Source organism: Bidens hawaiensis, unplaced genomic scaffold (assembly GCF_021521415.1).
Source record: "Bidens hawaiensis isolate Kalapana, Puna unplaced genomic scaffold, B.hawaiensis_p1.1 tig00033867_1, whole genome shotgun sequence".
NCBI classification, from domain to species: domain Eukaryota; kingdom Viridiplantae; phylum Streptophyta; class Magnoliopsida; order Asterales; family Asteraceae; genus Bidens; species Bidens hawaiensis.
Window position 1 is genome coordinate 217,833 of NW_027495835.1, and position 20,347 is coordinate 238,179.

Consider the following 20,347-nt stretch of genomic DNA (forward strand, 5'->3'; position numbering starts at 1 on the left):
AACCAAAGAAGCCCACAACACCAAACTCCTCCCCAACAAAACCTTTTTCCCAACAATTGTGAAGAAAATTATGAAGAGGATAATGTTAGGATCCACACATTACACCCGGGAGACACGGGTTACAATGATGATGGTGACGAGTTTGGGTATGCGGATAATTATGGAAATGAAGATTTTAATGATGTCGAGGGGGAATATAACCATGAAGATGGGTATGAGCAAAGCAACAATTATGGGGAATGGAATGGTAATGAGTATGCGGATACGGGTTTGATAATATCCCTCCAAACAATAATCGGAGAGGAAACCGGATCAACATCAACAACAATAATCTTTTTGAACGGTTTCCTAATCCAAACGGAAGGGCCAAAATCAATTCCAACATGGTGTTCCAATCAACAACCATCCACAGTTTCAAAGAAGACATCATGTGGCACCGGTTCATGGAGTTAATGGTCGGTTTACACTGGCTATTTCGGATAATACTTCACCTATTGCTCCACCAAGACCGGGTACAAGAGCATTTAAATCAAAACCCAATTACATAAATGTTGTTCCACATTTTCATGGTATGGACACCGAGGAACCATACACACATTTGTCCGATTTCTCCGCCATTTGTGGCACAATTGGTGACCAAAACCTTGATCAAGATGAAGAGAAATTGAGGTTGTTTCAATTTTCATTAAAAGACAAAGCTAAGAGTTGGTTTGTCACTTTACCCGCCAATAATATTCACTCATGGGATGAAATGCAACAAGTGTTTTTGGATGAATACTATTCTTTGGCGAAGACGGATGAAGCCCGAATGAAGATTCGAACATTCCAACAACAACCGGGCGAATTATTTCACGAGGCGTTTACCCGTTTCAAAGAGTTGTTGAGGAAATGTCCACATCATCAAATTGAGTTGTGGGAATTAGTCAAGTGCGTCGTTGATGGGTTAACCGAGGAAGAAATGAAATATTTGAAGTCTACAAGTAATGGTAATTTATTATCAAGACCCGAAGAAAAAGATTGGGAATTTTTTGAGAAGATGAGTCAAAGCTCCAAAGCCAAGGCATCAGCTAGTCGAAGAGCTAAGCATCCTATTTCAAAATCCAACCCGGATTATGAGACTAAGGAGAAATTGGCATCATTAGAGCGGGAATTATCTCTCTTGAAAAAGAAGGAGAAGAAGGATGTTGCATATGTGAAATTCAATATGTGTGAAAGGTGTGGTGACTTAGAGCATAAGAGTGTTGATTTCCCATTTGATGAGGAGGCGTATGAAGAGGTGAATAATGTGTATGGAGAGGAGAAGAATTATGACATGAACTCCAACGCATATCACTCGGGGTTGAGGAACCATCCTAATTTTAGGTATGGCAATGCATCAAATCAATCAAACCCAAATTTTCAAGGGTCAAGCCAAGGTGGGAATTCTTATCAAAACCGCCATCAAAATAATTACAACTCGGGAAATTATCAAAGAAACTCATACAACAACCGAGAAAGTAACTCATCAAGAAACTACACTCAAGGGCGAAGTCAAAAAAGTTCTACTACTCTTGATGACATGATGGCCATGTTGACAAAAATGGCACAAAAACAAGATGAAACCGATAAGAAGTGGTCCCAAAGAATGGAGATTCAAGAGAAATCTCAAGCGGCATTGGAAAAACAAGTGGGGCAATTGGCCAAGGAAGTAACTGAAAGCAAGAAGAATACGGGAAAGCTACGAAGTGACACAACTGTTAATCTGGAACATCGAAGTTCAAGTTCCAAGAATGTGCACATCAATGTGGTAAGTCTTCTTCCATTTTTTGAAATTTCTAGTGCTAATGTTTGTCCACCACCACAATTTGTCGATGGGGTGGTGGAATGTGTCGATAATGAATTTGCATGTGAATGTGAAAACAAAGCAATCACACAAAATAATAATAAATTGACATCATCTAAAAATTCTTTTTGTGAAAATTGTTTTTGTGAAAAATGTTTAAATGACAACTGGCCAAAGAGGGATTGGAGGATATGAGTGTGGAGACTAATACCACCGTGAATAAGCTCCAAGATCCAGGAATGCCCTTATTATCAATACAAATTGGAGAATTTAAAACCGATCGGGCACTTCTAGATCTTGGAGCTTGTGTTAGTATCATGCCGGGAACTTTGTATGACAAGTACAATTTCGGTCCTTTACAAAAAGCGAACACCACTGTGGCGTTAGCTGATCAGACTCGTACACTTCCCCGGGGCATGGTGACTATTGTGATGGTTCATGTGAAAGATTTTTGCTACCCAGTTGACTTTTTGGTACTTGACTATGCTAAGAGTGTGAATTTGACACAACATACCGTCATACTGGGTAGACCATTTCTCGCTACAGCACAAGCTGTAATTGATTGTGCCAAAGGGACTTTGGGAATTAAGTTTGGAAATCGTAACAAACGGTTGTTATTATTTGACAATGTTACTAACCCTCTTATTAGCAATGAAAGCCCAAAAGTGGACATTGTTGATGGGTGTGTATCTTTGAGCAAAGATCACACGAAAGAGGAGTGTTTTGTGGTTGGCAGGTTTGATCAAAATAAAACAGAAGATGAGATGGTAAAGAAAGGTGCAATTAATGAGGAGATAGTGACAAGGCAAGGAAAGCGAAAAAGAAGGAAAGCAGAAAAGAAACCACCCGAACGTGATAATTCAAAATGGAGATTGAAAATGTTTGGGCCGGGTCCGGGCGTACCGGATTGGCGGCAGCGTGCTTTTGAGGAACAGGCTATAGGCGAGCACCACATTCGCCCACCATGAATGTTGCAACTTCTAATTAATGGTGATACTTGTATATTTTGTATATTTAAATTTTGAGTTTTTTTTCTCTAATTGCTTTGCATTTTTTTTATAACATAAAAAAAAAGTTTAAGTTGGTAAACGTGGGTGAATAATGCCTAACTCCATTGAACATTGAGGACAATGTCCGGTTCAAAGTTGCGGAAGGGCGTTCGTTTGGTTAACCGAACCCTACTAAAAAAAAGACAAAAAGATTTTTAATATTTTTTAGGATTTTAATTTTATTATAGTGTTTTTGCAAAAAGCTGTTCTTTTCTAATGTAGAATCCTTAAAAAAAATATTGACCCGGTCGGGTGGGAATTTGACCCGCCCGAGTCGGTGTTCTGTCCAAAAAAGGGTAAATCTGAAAAAAAAAATTCCACCCGGCCATGTGGGAATTTGACCCGGCCAGGTCGACGTTCTGTCCAAAAAAAAAAATTTCAAATTTTATTTCCTTTTTAATTTTATTTGGTGTTATAGATTCTTGTTAATAGATTTAACTCGTTTAACAAAGCGAATTATGGAGATAATGATTTTAGCCGTGCATGCTTCTATACGTGTTAAGAATCTTGAAGAGTATAGTTGAGTCTTTGAAGAAGACGAGTCATCGCAAGCCTAGGACAAACTGAAGTTGCTCAAATAAGGTCTCTCATTTCCATGCTTTGTTTGTCATTCTTGTTAACTCATTGCTTTGTTGAAAAGTTTTTTGTGACCATTGCATCCCGGCTTTAAATTAATATATTCAATCAAATTTTAACTTCGTCCTCGTTAATGTTCTTTTATAAGCTAAATTTTTAACACTGAGGACAATGTTAACCTCAAGTGTGGGGATGGGGGAAAATTAAAAATTTTTATTGCCTTATAGTAGCTTGAATGTGCGCAAAAGCCGGAATGTAAATTGTTAATTAATATTATTAATGCCAAGTAAAAGGGCTTTGGTCATGGTCAATTTTTAAGCTTCTCGAAAGTATTCTCATCAAATGTTTTTCAAATGGAAAAATAAAAATGGACCGTTTAGATGAGGATAACGAGTCATGGGGACGGGTACACATGTTTCACATCGGCAGCCTATTTCCTTCCATGCGTGTGTTAGATTTGCCTTATATATAATACACATATAATATATAGATATACACATATCATATGAGTGCAATAAAGAGTGTAACCAGTATGTTCATGATATCTAGAACTTGTTTGTCATATGCATGTCAAGATCTTAATACCACCACCTGTATGAAGAAATAGGACTGTAGAAACCCACATATAATGGCGTTAAAAAAAATACTCCAAACCTTACATTATCCCCAAGGAGCCAAATTTATGTCTTTTCCCTTTCATTTATTAACCCACATTACAAGCCGTGTTAGCCTTAGCCTTTTGTTTTAAACCATGTGGATGAAATCCGGTCTGTTAGAATTGTATATAGTCAGTTTATTGAGCATAATACACAATGTACGTATGTCTCGGGTCAGTTGTTTCTATATATTGATGTAAGTAATCTTAAAAAAAAAAAGAAAAAAATGAAAAAAAAAGAGAGAAAAAAAGTTGAAAAAAAATCAGAAAAACTCAAAAAGAGTTAGTATCGGTTGTAAATAGCAGTCAGTTTATTAGTTTTGAATTTTTTGTTTAGTTGTTTGAATAAATTGGGATTCATCCACCATAATTCACTAAATAATTCCTATTCCATACCCGAGCCTAAGCCACAGCAAAACCCTTAGTCCTAGTCTTTATGCAACCGGTGGTTAATGGGTGGAGATATGACTGGCTTGCAAGCTTATTACTTTGTGTTCATACTCGGTATAGAGGGCAGAGAGATACTAGCACACTTTTTGCTGGTCCAGATATTAAACCGAGAGCAGAGATATATTTATGAGGGGTGCGATCATGTGTGCTTTAACCGTAAAAAAAATACACTTGTTTGGGCGGTTCCATTGTTTTTAAATGCATCAATAAATTTGTTTGATGGGTTATCAGTCTTGAAAGTGTCAGCCTTAGAATTGGGTATGATCTTCAACCTTACTAGTATTAATGATAATAATTGATAAACCATCGATAGAAGCGTAAGTGTTGCAAGATAGTTTGCTTGAGGGCAAGCAAATGGTAAGTGTGGGGATGTGATGATCGGGTATAAACTATGTATTTATATATGTTATTTTATAGTTTCTATTTAGTTTATTGTATGAACTACCATACTTCAAGCGTGCTTTTATATTTCAGGTCATTGAGCATTAAAGATAGTAACTAGAAACATTTACGAATATGCTTTGGAGTCTTGGAAAGATCAAGTTTGATGCGCTCATGATTCATAATAATAATAATAACAATAAAGTCCACCAAGTTTGAATAATAATAAAGTATGATTGAGTTATTTAACTTACATATGTGGCCAGGCACATTTACGAAAATTAATTGGAAAGCAGCACATGGAGACTTAGAGAGTATTGGAATTAATTAAATAAGAGCATGAGCAGCCCATAAGAAACATTATTTGACCCAAAAAGAAAAGCTGTTAAGCCCAAGCTTGTCAAAAAGGCTCGGTTGGCATAAAACAAAAGGTGCATGTTTTTTTTTTTGTGGTGGACGGCAGTTTGGAGTCATGAGGAGATGAAACAGAAGCTCAAAGAAGGGAAGAAATTAATTGATTTTTGGAGGTTTCTTTTGGGGAGTTACAAAACAAGTTAAAGAGACCCAACACCAAGGGGGAAAGGAGATCACTTTGACAACCACTTGAAGGGAAGATTGCAAAACAATATAGAAGATGGTCTCCACAACCATGAGCGGCTAATCCACCAGCTTAATCATTCCCGGGTGTAGGTGTGACATTTGAGCCAAAACAAGGTACACCTCAGTACGTATTTACCGATTAAGCAAATAAACGCCTTTTGCGTAACAAACGAACGATTAACCGAACGGGTTGGGTTATGACCCAGATCTCTCGAGGGGCCATCTATAAGTGATATACGATCTATACAAGCTAAAATATTAGTAATATGGCCTTATTTTGATAGCAAACAAGTTAAACGAAAATATGCTCGTTTAACTACCCGCTATAGTTTTAAACGCGAAAGATAGTTACAAACCAAGCATTGTATCATCCGTTAAGTCGAAAAAGACTTACCAAACACTTATTTGAAATGTTTTAAGCGATCCGTGAAAATATCTTTGATTTTTACAAACATATAGTATGTTTTTATAATTTTACTCAAAACTAGCTGAAAAACACTCGTTTTCGCACTGTTTAACGCACCCGATAAGTTTTTCCAGCCAAAAACCAAACCCGAACTAAATTTGGACTGGGCTTTTCGTATTTGGGCTTGAGAAATCATAAACTTGGGCCAAAATGGGCCCAAAGTGGGCCCATATGGCTTCCGATCGGACCAGCCCACCCCACCCCGATTTTTTTTATAAAACTTGTTTTGTAAGCTTGATCATTCATTTTAGTTGATAAGAAGTTGAGGTCCAAGCAGCTCTAAACCTGATTTTACACAATCCTTCAAACCCTAAGGTAAGGAGCTTAAAATACTTCAAAAACATGTCTTGATTACTAAAAATCATTCCTAACCATGTAAAAATCCCAAAAATGGTCCATAAACATGTTTTAATCATACACATGGTAAGAAACCTGTTTTGATAGTTTTTTTGGCCATAAACACGGATTAAAGGGTTTAAACGGCGTTTTTACAGTTCAAAAGTTCGTTTTTGTGCACTAGCCGAAACCCTAAGTTAAAGGGCTGTTCTATTGATGAAAATTTGTTGGTTTGTGGTATAGGACTTGTATCTAGCCTACATAGGAGCACAATAACCTGAAAAGTTGATTAGAAAAGCGAAAACGAGCCAAACCCGCTAAGGTAATCCCGAAACACTCGCTTTACGGGCTATTTAAGTTAAGGTTGTAATGTGCATATTTTTAGTACTTAAAATTTTTCAGGGACATCAGGGACCATGTCAATGAGTCCCTGTTCAAATTTGGTAATTTTTCGACCATCTGAGAATATTTGGCTAATTTATTACCGAATTGGGACGTTTATTTGGGAAAAATAGCTAAAATACTTCAAAAATTATGAAATTTTCTGGAACTCATATTTGATGTATTTTGATCACATATAAATTTTGGGATCATTTGGAGAAGTCTAAAGGTGTTTTGTGGATATGCGTTCGTGTGAATTTTTATAGCCAAATTTGGGCTGAAAAGAATATCGCACAAGCTTTTTATATTTTGGAATTGATACAGGTTGATTTGGGACATGAATTAAGCATTCAGGAATTTTTGTGGAATTTTTTGAAATTTTTTGGGGTAAACGGATAATTTTCAGGCGAAATATAGCTGATAAAATGAAATTTTATAAATTAATAAATCAGTAAATAATTCCAGAAATATTTTTATAAAAATATACATATTTTAATTGATAAGTGGCTAAATTTTCATAATTTAATAATTAACGGTTAATTAATTATGCTAATTTAAAAGTTAAACAAATTCAGTTTTTATAAAAACCGGCAAGTTCGCGACTAACGAACCTGCGGGAATATCAAAACACCAAGAGTGATCAAAAATTAAATTTTTGGACTAATTAAGTAAAAACGAAATTTTCTATGAAAAACCTGGACAATCCGGATAGATTGTGCGCGTTTCTTCTTAAATCAAACTGAATAAACGGAAACGGGCCCCGTGGCTAATCCAGGACCCAGTATGTGATCCTTTTGTTTATAACCTAATCATTTTATTAACCAATACATTTACCAGATTAGTTATATAGCCCAGTTTAGTATTGAGATTATAATAATATTAAAATATTAATATTATTATAATATTAATTATAGGAACTACTGATAGCGGACCGAACAAACCACGAGCTGATACAGTACTGATTATCTACTAAACCGTGAGTTTCATGACCCCACTCTTTAAACAGTTTTACGAACTTTTGGGGTGAAAAGCATGTTAAACATGTATTGATGTGAATTATTTAAGTGCTAACACACGAAAGTCCCCACTAACACAGTGATTAACTTCGAGACGGTGGCTTGTGAATAGTACTATTGGTTTGACAAACCCAAACGGAGCCGGCATGTATTGCTGAGACTTTACCCCGTTTGCACATGACCATAATTATACAACACGCTATGTAGTGTTAGACATAGCTACTTAGGGCATGTTGTGGGCGGAAAGGGGCCACAGTGGTTGATTGAGCGTGGGAAATGGATGCACGCAACACATACAGTCAAGGCTTCACTGTAGCTTAGCATAATTACATCATTTACATACATACATACTTATTTCATGATTACAAGTGTTGACTTGTGAATACTCATTACTGTTTTCTTGAAACTCGTGAAACTCACCAACTCTAGTAGTTGACCCGGTTTAAACTGCTTTTTAGGTGTACCTAAATCGGAATGATTTGGTGATCTGTTACTTGCCCAAGGTGTGTGGTTGATGCTATGTGAATAGAAGCAAGGATACTAGTAGTAAGATCGTATAGTTAACGAACTAGTTTTGTTTGAATCACCTAGACTGTAAAACAATGATAGAACAATGAAATGTAATAAATTGTAAATTAGTTTGTAATGTTTCTTTATAAACAATGTGTTGATACCAGAGGTGTCTGTTACATTCCCGTTTTACGCTTCCGCATTGTGCTAGTCGGGATGTGACAGTAGGGTTTTGTAAGTTTTAGGGTTTTTTCACATTTATGATTTGAGACAATATTTTATGTAATCGTTTGGTTTGAACACAAATTGTGTGACTTTTTATTATTATGAACTTATGTTGTTAAGGATTTCTTGCACCATTGACCTCATAAGACGATAGTTGCTAGTGTCCATGATGCGTGTTAGGGTAAATTCATGTTCTTAATCTCTATTGCATATACTTGTTCAAGATTCTTTGCGTGAAGGTTTACTTGCACCATTTGCCTAAGATAGACAAGTATTGATGCTTTTCGTTGGGAAATTATGTATTGAACCTAAATAACTATTGTGATTACATGAACTTATTTTTATAGTGTGTCTTGTCCGAATAGCTTATAGAACTTGATACCCGAGTTTGATTCGTTTCATAATCATTGTTTACAATTCAAATTTATTTCTTGCACATTATTATTTGTTTTCATTAAAACTTAAAAAAATATTTATTTTAAACCAAAATCATATTTGGTCTATATGACTACTCAGAAAAGCTTCATAATTATTAATCAATTAAATTTAGATCACCAACCACAAACTCTTCGTGGTTCGACACCCTTCTTACCTTAACTAGTTTAAGGTGATTAGGAACACATTCTTCTTTATCTTTGACCGGTCCGACGACGACCGATCAGGCACGAGTAGGAATCCGATTCTCGATATCTGTTGCACGTCGGATTGCCTCACCCCATAAGTAATTCGGAACACCCATTGCTTTTAACATACTCCGTGTCATCTCCAATAAGGTTCGGTTCCGTCTTTCAACCACCCCGTTTTGTTGAGGTGTGTATGGTGCCGTTAGATGTCTTCGAATACCATCCATGTCAGAAAACTGGTTGAACTAATGTGAGGTAAACTCACCCCCTCGGTCGGTACGAAACGTCTTGATCTTTTTCCGGACATCACTTTCAACCAATTCCTTAAACTTCTTGAAAGCTTCAAATACCTCATCTTTAGCCTTCAACAAATACGTCCAAACAAATCGTGAGTAATCATCGATTAAAACAAACATGTACCTGTTACCCGCTATTGTTGGATGGGTAATCGATCCACACAGATCACCGTGCACAAGTTCTAGGGCTTGAGTTGCCCTAAACGCCGCCGAATTAGAAAGGATTGCCTCGTTTGCTTCCCGACCAAACAAGACTCACATAACTTGTTTTCATGGGTAACGCCACGCATCCCTTCAACCATCTCCCTCCGAGCCATTGGCTTATTGACTCAAAGTTCAAGTGGCCAAGCCTAGTATGCCACAACCAACTTGTTTCTTCAATTCGGCTAAGTAAACAAACCGGTTTACCAATCTTTAATTGTATCTCGTATAGCCGATTAGGGGAACGAGTCACCTTCATCAATAACCTACCTTGCCCATCATGCATCGTAAGGTAGTTATCTTTTATATGAATATCACACCCGTGTTCCGAGGCTTGACCGAGACTAATAATATTACTTCGAAGACTCGGTATGAAATAAACATCCGTAAGCAAACGATGTTCACCACTTTTAGCCTCAAATAAAATCGACCCCTTACCGTTTATATCAACATAAGAGTCATCACCAAACTTAACCTTTCCCGTGACACGGTTGTTAAGTTTAGAAAAGAAAGACATGTTACCCGTCATGTGGTTACTCGCACCGTTGTCTAGGTACCAATCATCACCATCTTTGGACTCGTAGTTTCCGGGTATAACCTTCTTTTCATTCAAAAACACCGTTTCTTGAACACTTTTCATCATAAATAGAGAAGGATCCTTATCTCGGATGCTTTAGCTAACTTTGCTTCACCTTGAACTTTCTGTTTTCGGTTGGGACACTTATGGACAAAGTGTCCAAACTCATCACATCGATAACATTGAACCTTTGAGAGCTCCCGGGTTTGCCCTTTTGTTCATGGTTTTCCTGGTTCATGGCGTTTTCTTGATGACCGCGGTTTTGACCCGACCCGCGACCACCTCGTCCTCGCCCTCCTCCACATCCACGTCCTCCATGAGTGGACTCACGATCATTGTACCGACTACTTGAGGATTCAGACTTTTGAAACATAAGCTTACCTTGGGTTTCGGAATGCATGTCTTCTTCCCGAATCCGCTTCTCGTATGCTTTTAAACGTCCCACCACCTCTTCAAACCCAACAGTTTTGAGATCCAAAGTTTCTTCAAGAGATGCAACAATTTGAATAAACTTCCTTCGGGGTAGACTTGAAAGGAACTTCTTGACCATCTTAGTTTCCTCGATCATCTCTCCTAAACTCGCCGCCTTCGACGCCGTACACGAGAGTTTCGCCACAAACTCATCAATGGTCTCCGTCTCTTTCATCCTCGTACCATCAAACTCGTTCATGAGAGTTTGCAATCTTGCCTCCTTAACCCGATCAGCCCCCAGATTACGCGTCTTAATTGCGTTCCAAATATCCTTGGCCGAATCAAGATTACCCACTTGCATGATTGTTGCTTCCGGGATCGACTGATAAATCAACGCAATCACTATTTTGTTTTTATCGTCATCAGTTGTACCCAGATCATTGGTATCCCAAACCTTATGCACGTTTAAGAGTACCTTCATTGAATAGCCCATACCGTGTAATTGTTAGGGGTAAGCATGGGACTTTGAAACGCATTCGGGTTCCCGCTCGTCTTCATTGTTCCTTTATCGTTCATCGTTCTTCGTCAAACTCCAACCGTGAAACTAAATCGATTTGTTGAACCAAGAAAAATAAAATAAACAAAACCTGTTTAGTTCCCTTTTTTTTTCGTCACCGGAAAAATGAAACCACTGTGCTTCGATTTTCCTTTATATGATAGAAAAATATATAACTTCTTTTTTCACTTATTTAATAGCAAAGCAACACCTTTGCTTTGAATGACGGTGGGTTAAATAGCCAAAAAAACACCTTTTCTTTGTTTCTGTTGACTCTTGATCACGATCACAAGTGTGATGACGGTGGGTTTTTTTTTTCTTTTCTTGGTAAATACGATTACGATTGAATGCTGGAAGCCAATCGCCGGTCTTCCGATCTCGGTCTTCTTGAACCTTGCTCTGATGCCAATTCAAGAACGAATTGATAACGGAAACACAAACGAGCACACAATATTTAGGGTAAACCTCACGTATTAAGAAACTAGCACAAAACTTGAATACAATAACCCCTCTCACAATACCATAACCCTAACATAGCTATGTATTTATTGGGAGACCCTAACTTGTCCAACAAGTAAAACCCAAATATAAAAGTCCAATTGTAACCCCATAAACCCATTACATCATTAATGAATTCCATAGACCCAATAGATCTAACCCGATCACCTACACGTGACGGGCCTAATACGATGGAAATTACCAACAGGTTTCACCTCATAACCTTTTGACAGATTTTCCTAACAGGTCGAAGTGAAATGCCGTTTCAGGTCAGATTTGAGCTTCAAGGAACATAGTTTTGATAGCGGGTCAACTTTCAGTTTTTCATGTTACGTGTCAGTTCGTTTTCTGTTGCTGGTCAATATTAGTTAAGAATATTATCAACTTTCAGTTTTTTCAGTTACGGTTAGTGTTCTGTCGTGGGCCAATATTATTTAAGAATATTTTGCAGTAGGATTGAATTGTCGAAATTTTTTAGAGATTTGCTATTTACATTCAAGGGGCAGTTTGGTCACAAGGTTTAATGTGTGAGCCACGTTAATTTCGGGCCAAAATTCAAAGTTTTGGTCAAAAGAGACATGTTGGACAGATTTGTTTTAATTAGAGGCAGGTCAGATCTTTTTGACAACTTAATTCAGGTTGTGTTAGGTTTGTTTGCTAACAGGTTGCAAACAAGGGCAATTTCGGAATTTTTTACACTACTTTGCATTTCACCCGGCTAAAACAAAAAATATATCAGTTAAATTTTGCATGGCTTTAGTTTCTTGAACCAGATTCAACCTTTGTTTTTTTTTTCCGGTTTTTTTCACGTTTTAAGCGAACAAAATTTTGGATATATTGTATTTGTACTATGCATACCTTCAATTTATATATATTATTTTGTTATATAATGTTCTCTAAACCGTTTCACATTTTGCAGGTATTTCATTCTACTTTTTGTGAATAGGCAATTCAGAAAGAAAAATGCCCCATATGTCTGATCTTATCTGCCAATGAAGGATATTCACAAGTTTGAAAGTTTATCCATCTCAACTTCAAAGGATCAGCTTGAAAAACGTATGGCGCTTATCAAAGAAGATCCAGTTTTTTCGAGTTACTTTAAAAGGAAAAGTGATGTGCTAAGATCAACTTTTTTTTTTCCTGAGTGTTGAATATTTTGATCACTAATAAGTTCTTTGACTTTGAAAGTCAAACATAATGTTCTTTGCTTTTAAAATTAAAATTGACGTGAATATATTGATGCAAAATAAGTGATTACGGGTTTAATTGGTACAAGTTCCCGTATACAACGGGGCATGAAAAGCATCTCAAGGGAAATTAATTCATAGCATATACTTGGTCTCTGAAGGTTATACTTAAAGTAAATGATATGTGGTCAAATTAAATTTAAATTGGAGAAAAAAAGTTTAACGTATGTGAATTTACTTCTCCATTTGAAATGTGATCAAATAAAATTGAAATTGGAGTAAAACTTTAAACATAAGGAGAAAAAAAAATTAAAAATAGTCTTTAAAGGTTAAATATAATTGAAATTCTTAGGTTTAGATTTCTTGTACCCAATCTCGTGTATAACATGGGTTTATAACCTAGTTCAAAATAAACATAAAATAAACTCCATAAATACAATAGCTTAGGCACAAAGAAATTCACTTTGATTCATGAACATAAGATCTCCACTATAACCATGCATTAACATCGTCCATACCACCCTTATATTTTTCACAATAACTATTCGGGTCCTTCACATTGGTATTGTGCCATATTTCACCTATTGTTCAAGTTTTCTAATATTCCAAAAATACGGTGTTCCATAAGCATATTCCTCAATTCGTTTTCGTAATCACTTTGCATTTGTTTTCCAAATATGGGTAAATACGTCGACCGAACAAGATCCATCATAAGGGGGAATTGTAGGGTAACAAAAGAAGCAATCGGAATCAAAGCTAATCCACTTATCGGAGCAAGCATCCATACTTTTCTATCACAAAAGACAAGGAACAAGGTAGCACTGAAGGCTACCATCATGGCTGTTGCAGATAATAATAACGAGAAAAGACCAATAAACAATCTCCTTGGCAAACTGACTAGAAAGTCTTTTTCAGCAAAACGTGTTGTTAGGATAGATAAGAACACTAGCAATGCCGTACTGGAAGAAAATAGTGAGATTGCATCTGATATAGCAAAGATTATGAATGCAGTTTCCTTTTTAAACAAAGGGGTCCCTTTTTCTTGATTGCTTCCACCTGGCACGGTAATTGCAGCGGCAAATACGATCGTGATAATAAGTGCAGCAGTGATGCTACAAGACTCAGATGTTGTTTTCATCCACAGCTCTCCTTTCTTCACTAAGTCCTCGTGTTCCCTTGTGAAAACCATATCTGGTGTCTGCTTGTATATGTTCTCTTGAGTAGTATATGTTGGAAAGACAAGCTTCTTCACTTCCTACAATTGTAGTTTAACTTGGTTATGCTACTATAAAACAACTTTAGTTATTCACTTACGATTAATTGTTTAATTCTTATATGTACCTCACGCCATTGAAGTTCTCGTTGAAGTTGTAGTGTTGCACCTGTTATCTGACTAAGTACATTTGAAGGGGCCAGTCTTCCGGCCAAGTGCAAGATATTGTTTTCACAAGAATCTACAATGGTTCTATAGAGATTCTTACGCTCCCCAATGTCATAGATAAGGTTGTAGACTTTCTCAGAACGGTGTATTACTGCTAATTGGATAAAGTCATACCCGTTTTTATCTTTACTATTAATTGCTTTAGGTGATCTTAATAAAATCTCCTGAACAACTTCGTAAGCATTTTGACATGCAGCTTCAAGAATTGGTCCGGCATAATGATCATGCCGTGAGATCAGATTGTCTAGCTTATCACATACCAATTTCAGAAATGTTGTCGCTTCACCCCAGATCTTTTTCTTGTTCTCGATATGCTTGATGGGAGGACCTGCATGTTAAAAAATTATTAGATCATTAACTGATTATCAATTGTTTTAAGATAAAATTTAATACTAAATTTTTATTGAATTTACTCCATTTGCTTACCGGCCAGTATCTTTGCCCCTTTCCAGCAGTAGGGACTAAGAAAAATGAATGATAAATAAACAATTAATATTGGGGAGATTATGATTAAAAGGGCCAGTGTAACCATCAATGAAACTGCATAAGGACACACAACTCTATTAAAAAAGTATAGTTCGCTTTTAGTTCAAATATCTACATTTAGTTTTACAATTTGGTGTTTACCTGCATGCAACACCGAGTATATTACACGCCAAACGATTACTTCTTCCCCTGAGAAGGAACGTGATAAAAAGAATACAAGCTTTAATAGATGTCTTCTAAACCTCAAAGCTTCTCGTTGTGTCATACGCCAACAGTTGTAGTAAAAAACTAAAACAGAGATACAAAAATCCACCACCCTTAAAATAGCAGTCGAGATAATATATATAAAAAAAGATTAATATCCGAAAGCATAACAAGCATACAACGATAGACAAGTGCTTCCACATAGTTTAGATCACTCGGAAAACTTTTAGCTATAGCCAAGAGTATTTCCTCACTAGCTGCAGCAGAAATAGGAAAATAATGCATCAACTCTGATGCTAAACCTACAAACATAAACAATATAAATGTCACTATTCAGAGCAATGTGCCATAATTTAATGTTTTATACTGCCTACTTACTGTATTTTTGTGCAGTAATCGCATTAACAAGAACACGAATCCCAATTTCATCATCACGGTGATCAACAGAGCCGACCGTTGAAGATTCCAACTCCGTTTGTTCACCCTCCTTGGTAGCTTTCAACAAATATGCAATGGTTTCAAGATGCATATTAGAATAGGCTTTTTGCAATGGTTCTTCATTATTTTTGTCTTTGATTCTTAACAAAACCTTTTTCCTTTTAACCAGGAGCTCTGCTCCATCTTTGTTGCCAACAATGGCAGCAATGTGAAGTGCCGTGCTTCCATCAGAATGTCTCTCTTCAAGTATTTTTTCATCGCTTATATACGGCAGCAATTTTTTCAGGAAATCATTATGACCCATTCCAACGGCAACATGAAGCATCTGGCTGCCATCACTCTTGATTGCCATTGCGGCTAGCACTCGAGCCTTTGGTAGTATGGTTTCTATACTTGACCAGTTCCCCTTTTCTGTATTTTTATGTAACCACCTTCTGATGTCCTCTAGGTCTCTTTGTCTCAATGTTGTTTTCATGAACAATGTCTTGAGTTCTGGTGGAACTGTGAATTCATCCATGATCATTTCATCTAAAGTTGCCCATTCTTCAGTTGTCTTGGCATCTGTATAGCGTTTGAAGATTTCAATTCCATTATATTGATTCTACTTATTGATTTGCATACTAAATCCTCCACAAGAAATGAGGGATTAAGGATGACACTAATAAAGCCAATCGATTATATTTTCATTTAAAATTCATAGGTAATTTTAGATATGGTTGGTTGTTGTCGACACATGAGTTTCTCTGTGATCCTCTCACATGGCTATATTAAGGACCTTTGTAACCTTTTGTAATATAGACGAATTATAGCAATTTAATTACATCAAAAGTCCATTCCTTATAGAACCCAGGGTCTGAGGCTGTATACAAAACTATGGACATGCTTAAGGTGTTATAGGGTTTTGAAACCTCATGGGATTTTCATCTCAATGACTTTTGGTCTGGTAGTATATATGTTAATTAATTTATCAAACCTTTTCTCAACTTGATCTGCATGTTATTATTAGGATTGTGTATGTCTTTCAGTTTGCTTATAGTCGGTTTATTACGTGCTCAGTACGTTTATTTTGTACGGTAAAAGACCATTGGGTAAACCCACTTGGGCCCATGAAATGAAAACCTAGGAGCTAAGCAGTTAATGCAGAAAAATACCAAGGACCGATATCTAAGATATCGGTTATCGCAGTGAGATATCTGTAATTTTAATATCATGTAAAATTTAAATATATATATATATATATATAGCAATTTAACACTAATAATTCAGTATAGTCTCCTACCATTAACAAATTAACCTTTTGCAAATTGCAAAACACTAACAATCATAGCAAGTAAGAAATGATTAAGACTTAAAACTATAAATTGAACACTAAAAGTTGATAATTAAGACTTAAAACACTGATGTTGGGAATATCGGCGATATATCGGCCATATATTAGTCCAATACCGGTCAATATCGTTGATATTATCGGTACCGATATTCTGACTTATATATCACCAAGGGAACGATAACCGAAATATCACTAATATATCGGTGATATATCGGCTATATCGACTGCATAGCCTAGGAGAAATGGGGACCCTATAAAAGGGTTACTTTCACCAATTTCTCCATATAACTTCATCTTTTCCCCTTTTCTTTGTGTAAAACTAAGATCCGAGATCCGAGTGTTGTTAGTGATTTCCATTAACTAACAACACGGATTAATCAGAGTAAAGTTGTGAGATCCATTAAATAGGACCTACAATTGGTATCAGAACTTTCGGCTCAACTAGTTGAGTTTCTTGGGTTATAACCTTGGATTTTGGTCTTGTCTTTGTGTTTGAGAAGTGTGTTTAAGTGTTCTTTGGCCTTGTTGAAGTGTTTAAAGCTTAAAATTCGTGAAAAAGTGTGATTGTGCTTGAATTCGTATCAAACAGCGCTCTAAGTGACTTGATTTTCTCCGAAAAATATTTCGCATCGAGTCTGGGAACCAATCGTTTCGCATTTTTTATTTCATTCGCATTGTACTTAAGAATAACTCTTTGGGAATGAACGGTGCGTTTTATGATTCTTGCACTAGAGCCAAATTTACCAGATTACCTTTTCCAATAAGTTTAATAAAAACACAAACTTGTTTTGAAACTCTTACGTTGTGATATTAGGGAAGGTATAGAACTCCATCACTCACATGTGCCAACTATTTTTTAACCATAGTTTGATGATTTTAGTCAGTCGGTTGTTCCTTTTGAAACACAAGCCATAAGCGAGTGATCGTTAATTGCTTTCTACAAAATGATTAATACACAATTCAATAAAATTGTCAAAAGAATGGGAAGTGATAGTGAAGGTGAATTTACCTCGAACGGAATGCTCAATTTTACATCGAGCATGGTGTTCTTCTAGAGATCACCTGCCCACACATCCCACAACAAAATTGGGCGATGAAGCAAAAACCGTCATCTTCTCGAAAGGGCAAGGACTTTGAAATTTGAAGCTAAGTTACCTACACGTTTTTGGGGAGAATGCATCCTGGCGACAGCCTATATTATAAATTGGCTTCCTTCAGAAGTCTTGAAAATAAGACCACTTATGAGATCGTTTATGCACAAAAAACCGATTATGAAAGTTTAAAGGTTTTTTGGAGCCTTGCATATTATCATAACACTGAAATGGGGGGTGATAAGTTTGAGGAACAGGGAGACCGAGGATATTTTGGGTTATCCACCAGGTACTAAAGGATATAAGATTTATGATGTAAAGAATGAAAATATAAGTGTTTAGAAACACGAGGTTAATTTGTTGAAAATGCTTTTTCCTTACGGCTCATACGTTGACCATGGAGAAGATGAAGAACCGAAAAAATGTTGAGTTTCCAACATGGTACTATAATGATCAATATTCACATGAAAACACGAGCAATATACATGAAGAAAACAAGTTGGAACTCAATAGCCTAGACAATGAGGTGAACGAGAATATGCATGAAGGTGATGTTTTCATGCACAATGATACAAATAGTGGCAATTGCCACAAAACGAAGGCCAGCCCAAGTGGCAAAACCCACGGCCCAAGCTGAAAATATCGTGCAAGCTGATGTGACCAAACCCTTGACACCAACAGAAACAGAACATGAAGAGTCATAAGAGAAAAACAAAGTAGAACTCGTCCTGCTCGATTCAATGATTATATTGTGATCTGCCACCATCCATTGATCAAGCTTCACCCGAGTCCAATCAACAATCATCAACGGTATACACTATTGCTAATTTTAATTCTTATGCTAAATTTTCTGATTCTCGTAAAGCTTTTTTGACGGTCATCAGTTTAAATGATGAGCCCAAGACTTTTAAGCAAGAAGTTTGAAATGAAAATTGGATAGAGGCGATGAAGAAAGAAGTACAGGCACTTGAGACTAATGGAACGTGGACCCTTGAGGATCTACCTAAGGGGAAATGAGCAATAGATTCAAAATGGGTTTATAAATTAGAACTCAAGCTAAATGGAGAGATCGAAAGGTACATAGCAAAGTTGGTGGCAAAGGGTTTCACTCAAATGGAAGGAATCGACTTTCGTGACACTTTTGCCCCAGTAGCAAAATTTGTCATCATTTGTACTCTTTTGGCAGTTGCAGCAAAGAAGAACTGGATAATTTATCAGTTGGACGCCAATAATGCATTTTTGTATGGTGATTTGGACAAAGAAATTTACGTGAAGATCCCACAAGGTTTTTACCAAGAGAAGGAAACAAAGGTTTGCAAGCTAAAGAAATCCCTTTATGGGCTGAAACAAGCATTCAGAAATTTATATTAAAAGTTTACATCTGTTTTGCATGAGTTTGGCTTTAAACAATATAAACCTGACCACTCACTTTTTGTAATTAAAACAAGAAGTAGGACTTATTTAACTTCAATAAGCGCTTTTTTTAAGTAGCATATTGAGATTTTAATCATGCTCACTGAACTTTTTGTTAACGATATTTCTCTTATAATTTTTAAATATTATATTTTATAATATGCCTTTCATATATATGTGACCGAGTTGGGTTTAATTGAACCCATGTGATTCATAAGTTTATAAAATTGCAATTAGGTTTTACAATATTTGTTGTACTTGTTATTCAAATCCGGTCACCTTTATATAAATATAATATACAAGGATTATGATTAGTGTAATCAAATTCATTGGCGGACCTAGCTATGGGGTTGGGGTTCGCCGTCCCATGTAAAAAAGAATTTATATATGGTGCTAAAATCCCAACCGACCTCTGTGAATTTTTGATACAGATCCCTTTGGTATTTCGAGAATAACCTTATTAAAGTTCACGACCAATCCTATTAAAATCTAAAATGATAACTTCTACAAATATAATTATATAAATGTAATATAAATAACTTATCCAAAAAAATTTGAATTCAACACCCAATTTGTAAGCCTAATACTCAACCAATCAATCTCTACTCAATTTTTAAGTCTAATACCCAGTTAATTTTAATTTAATACCCAATTTAAACGATAGTTATATATGTTTAATTGAGAAAGATTTGCTTAAAAATTAGATGCTTAGTTAGATGTTGATAAATGAAAACATGTAAAGAACAATTTTATATGCTTTGTATTTTAATTATGTATTTTTTATAAAGTTTCACATAATTTTTTTTTGGTTATATATATTTTATTCGATTATTTTTTTGGGCATTTACATATATCCCCTTACTAAGTTATCTTATTACATATTTACACATCCCTTAAAAATCAATTACATATTTTCCCTCCTTAAACCACACGTATTACATGTCTCCCAATTTCATTAAATTAACTAATTAAATAACTGTTTTACACTTAATAACATAATTAACTAAGTATTTACATATATCCCTTCCTAAAAACATCAATTACATATCTTCTCAATTTCAATTCAAACCAAGCTGATGTTAATACAAACATATCGAACACTAATAAATCGATTAATTGACATCGAAC

General features: G+C 35.9%; 2 protein-coding genes across 2 annotated transcripts; one reads left to right on the forward strand and one right to left on the reverse strand.

Moving 5' to 3' along the window:
• Positions 1-160: 160 nt before the first annotated feature.
• LOC143585501 (uncharacterized) lies at positions 161-2,790 on the forward strand. The gene is made up of 3 exons (XM_077067275.1): positions 161-247; positions 365-1,786; positions 2,002-2,790. Exons 1-3 carry the CDS (start codon positions 161-163, stop codon positions 2,788-2,790), a joined length of 2,298 nt encoding a protein of 765 aa, XP_076923390.1.
• A 10,603-nt stretch (positions 2,791-13,393) lies between these two features.
• On the reverse strand, positions 13,394-15,902 carry LOC143585502 (uncharacterized). Its single transcript, XM_077067276.1, has 6 exons — positions 15,326-15,902; positions 15,127-15,249; positions 14,885-15,031; positions 14,684-14,797; positions 14,158-14,585; positions 13,394-14,071 (listed from the first exon to the last, which is right to left on the reverse strand). The coding sequence occupies exons 1-6, from the start codon at positions 15,900-15,902 to the stop codon at positions 13,394-13,396; spliced, it is 2,067 nt and encodes a 688-aa protein (XP_076923391.1).
• Positions 15,903-20,347: the final 4,445 nt, after the last annotated feature.

Bases quoted from the DNA above. Each gene is read 5' to 3' on its own strand.
- LOC143585501 (XM_077067275.1), top strand. From the start codon at position 161: ATGGAAATGAAGATTTTAATGATGTCGAGGGGGAATATAACCATGAAG. The intron at 248-364 runs GTAATGAGTATG...TCCAAACGGAAG, and splicing joins CAATTATGGGGAATGGAATG to GGCCAAAATCAATTCCAACA. The intron at 1,787-2,001 runs GTAAGTCTTCTT...CTGGCCAAAGAG, and splicing joins AGAATGTGCACATCAATGTG to GGATTGGAGGATATGAGTGT.
- LOC143585502 (XM_077067276.1), bottom strand. From the start codon at position 15,902: ATGGATGAATTCACAGTTCCACCAGAACTCAAGACATTGTTCATGAAA. The intron at 14,586-14,683 runs GTAAGCAAATGG...TTTAACATGCAG, and splicing joins AGGGGCAAAGATACTGGCCG to GTCCTCCCATCAAGCATATC. The intron at 14,072-14,157 runs GTACATATAAGA...CTACAATTGTAG, and splicing joins GAGAACTTCAATGGCGTGAG to GAAGTGAAGAAGCTTGTCTT.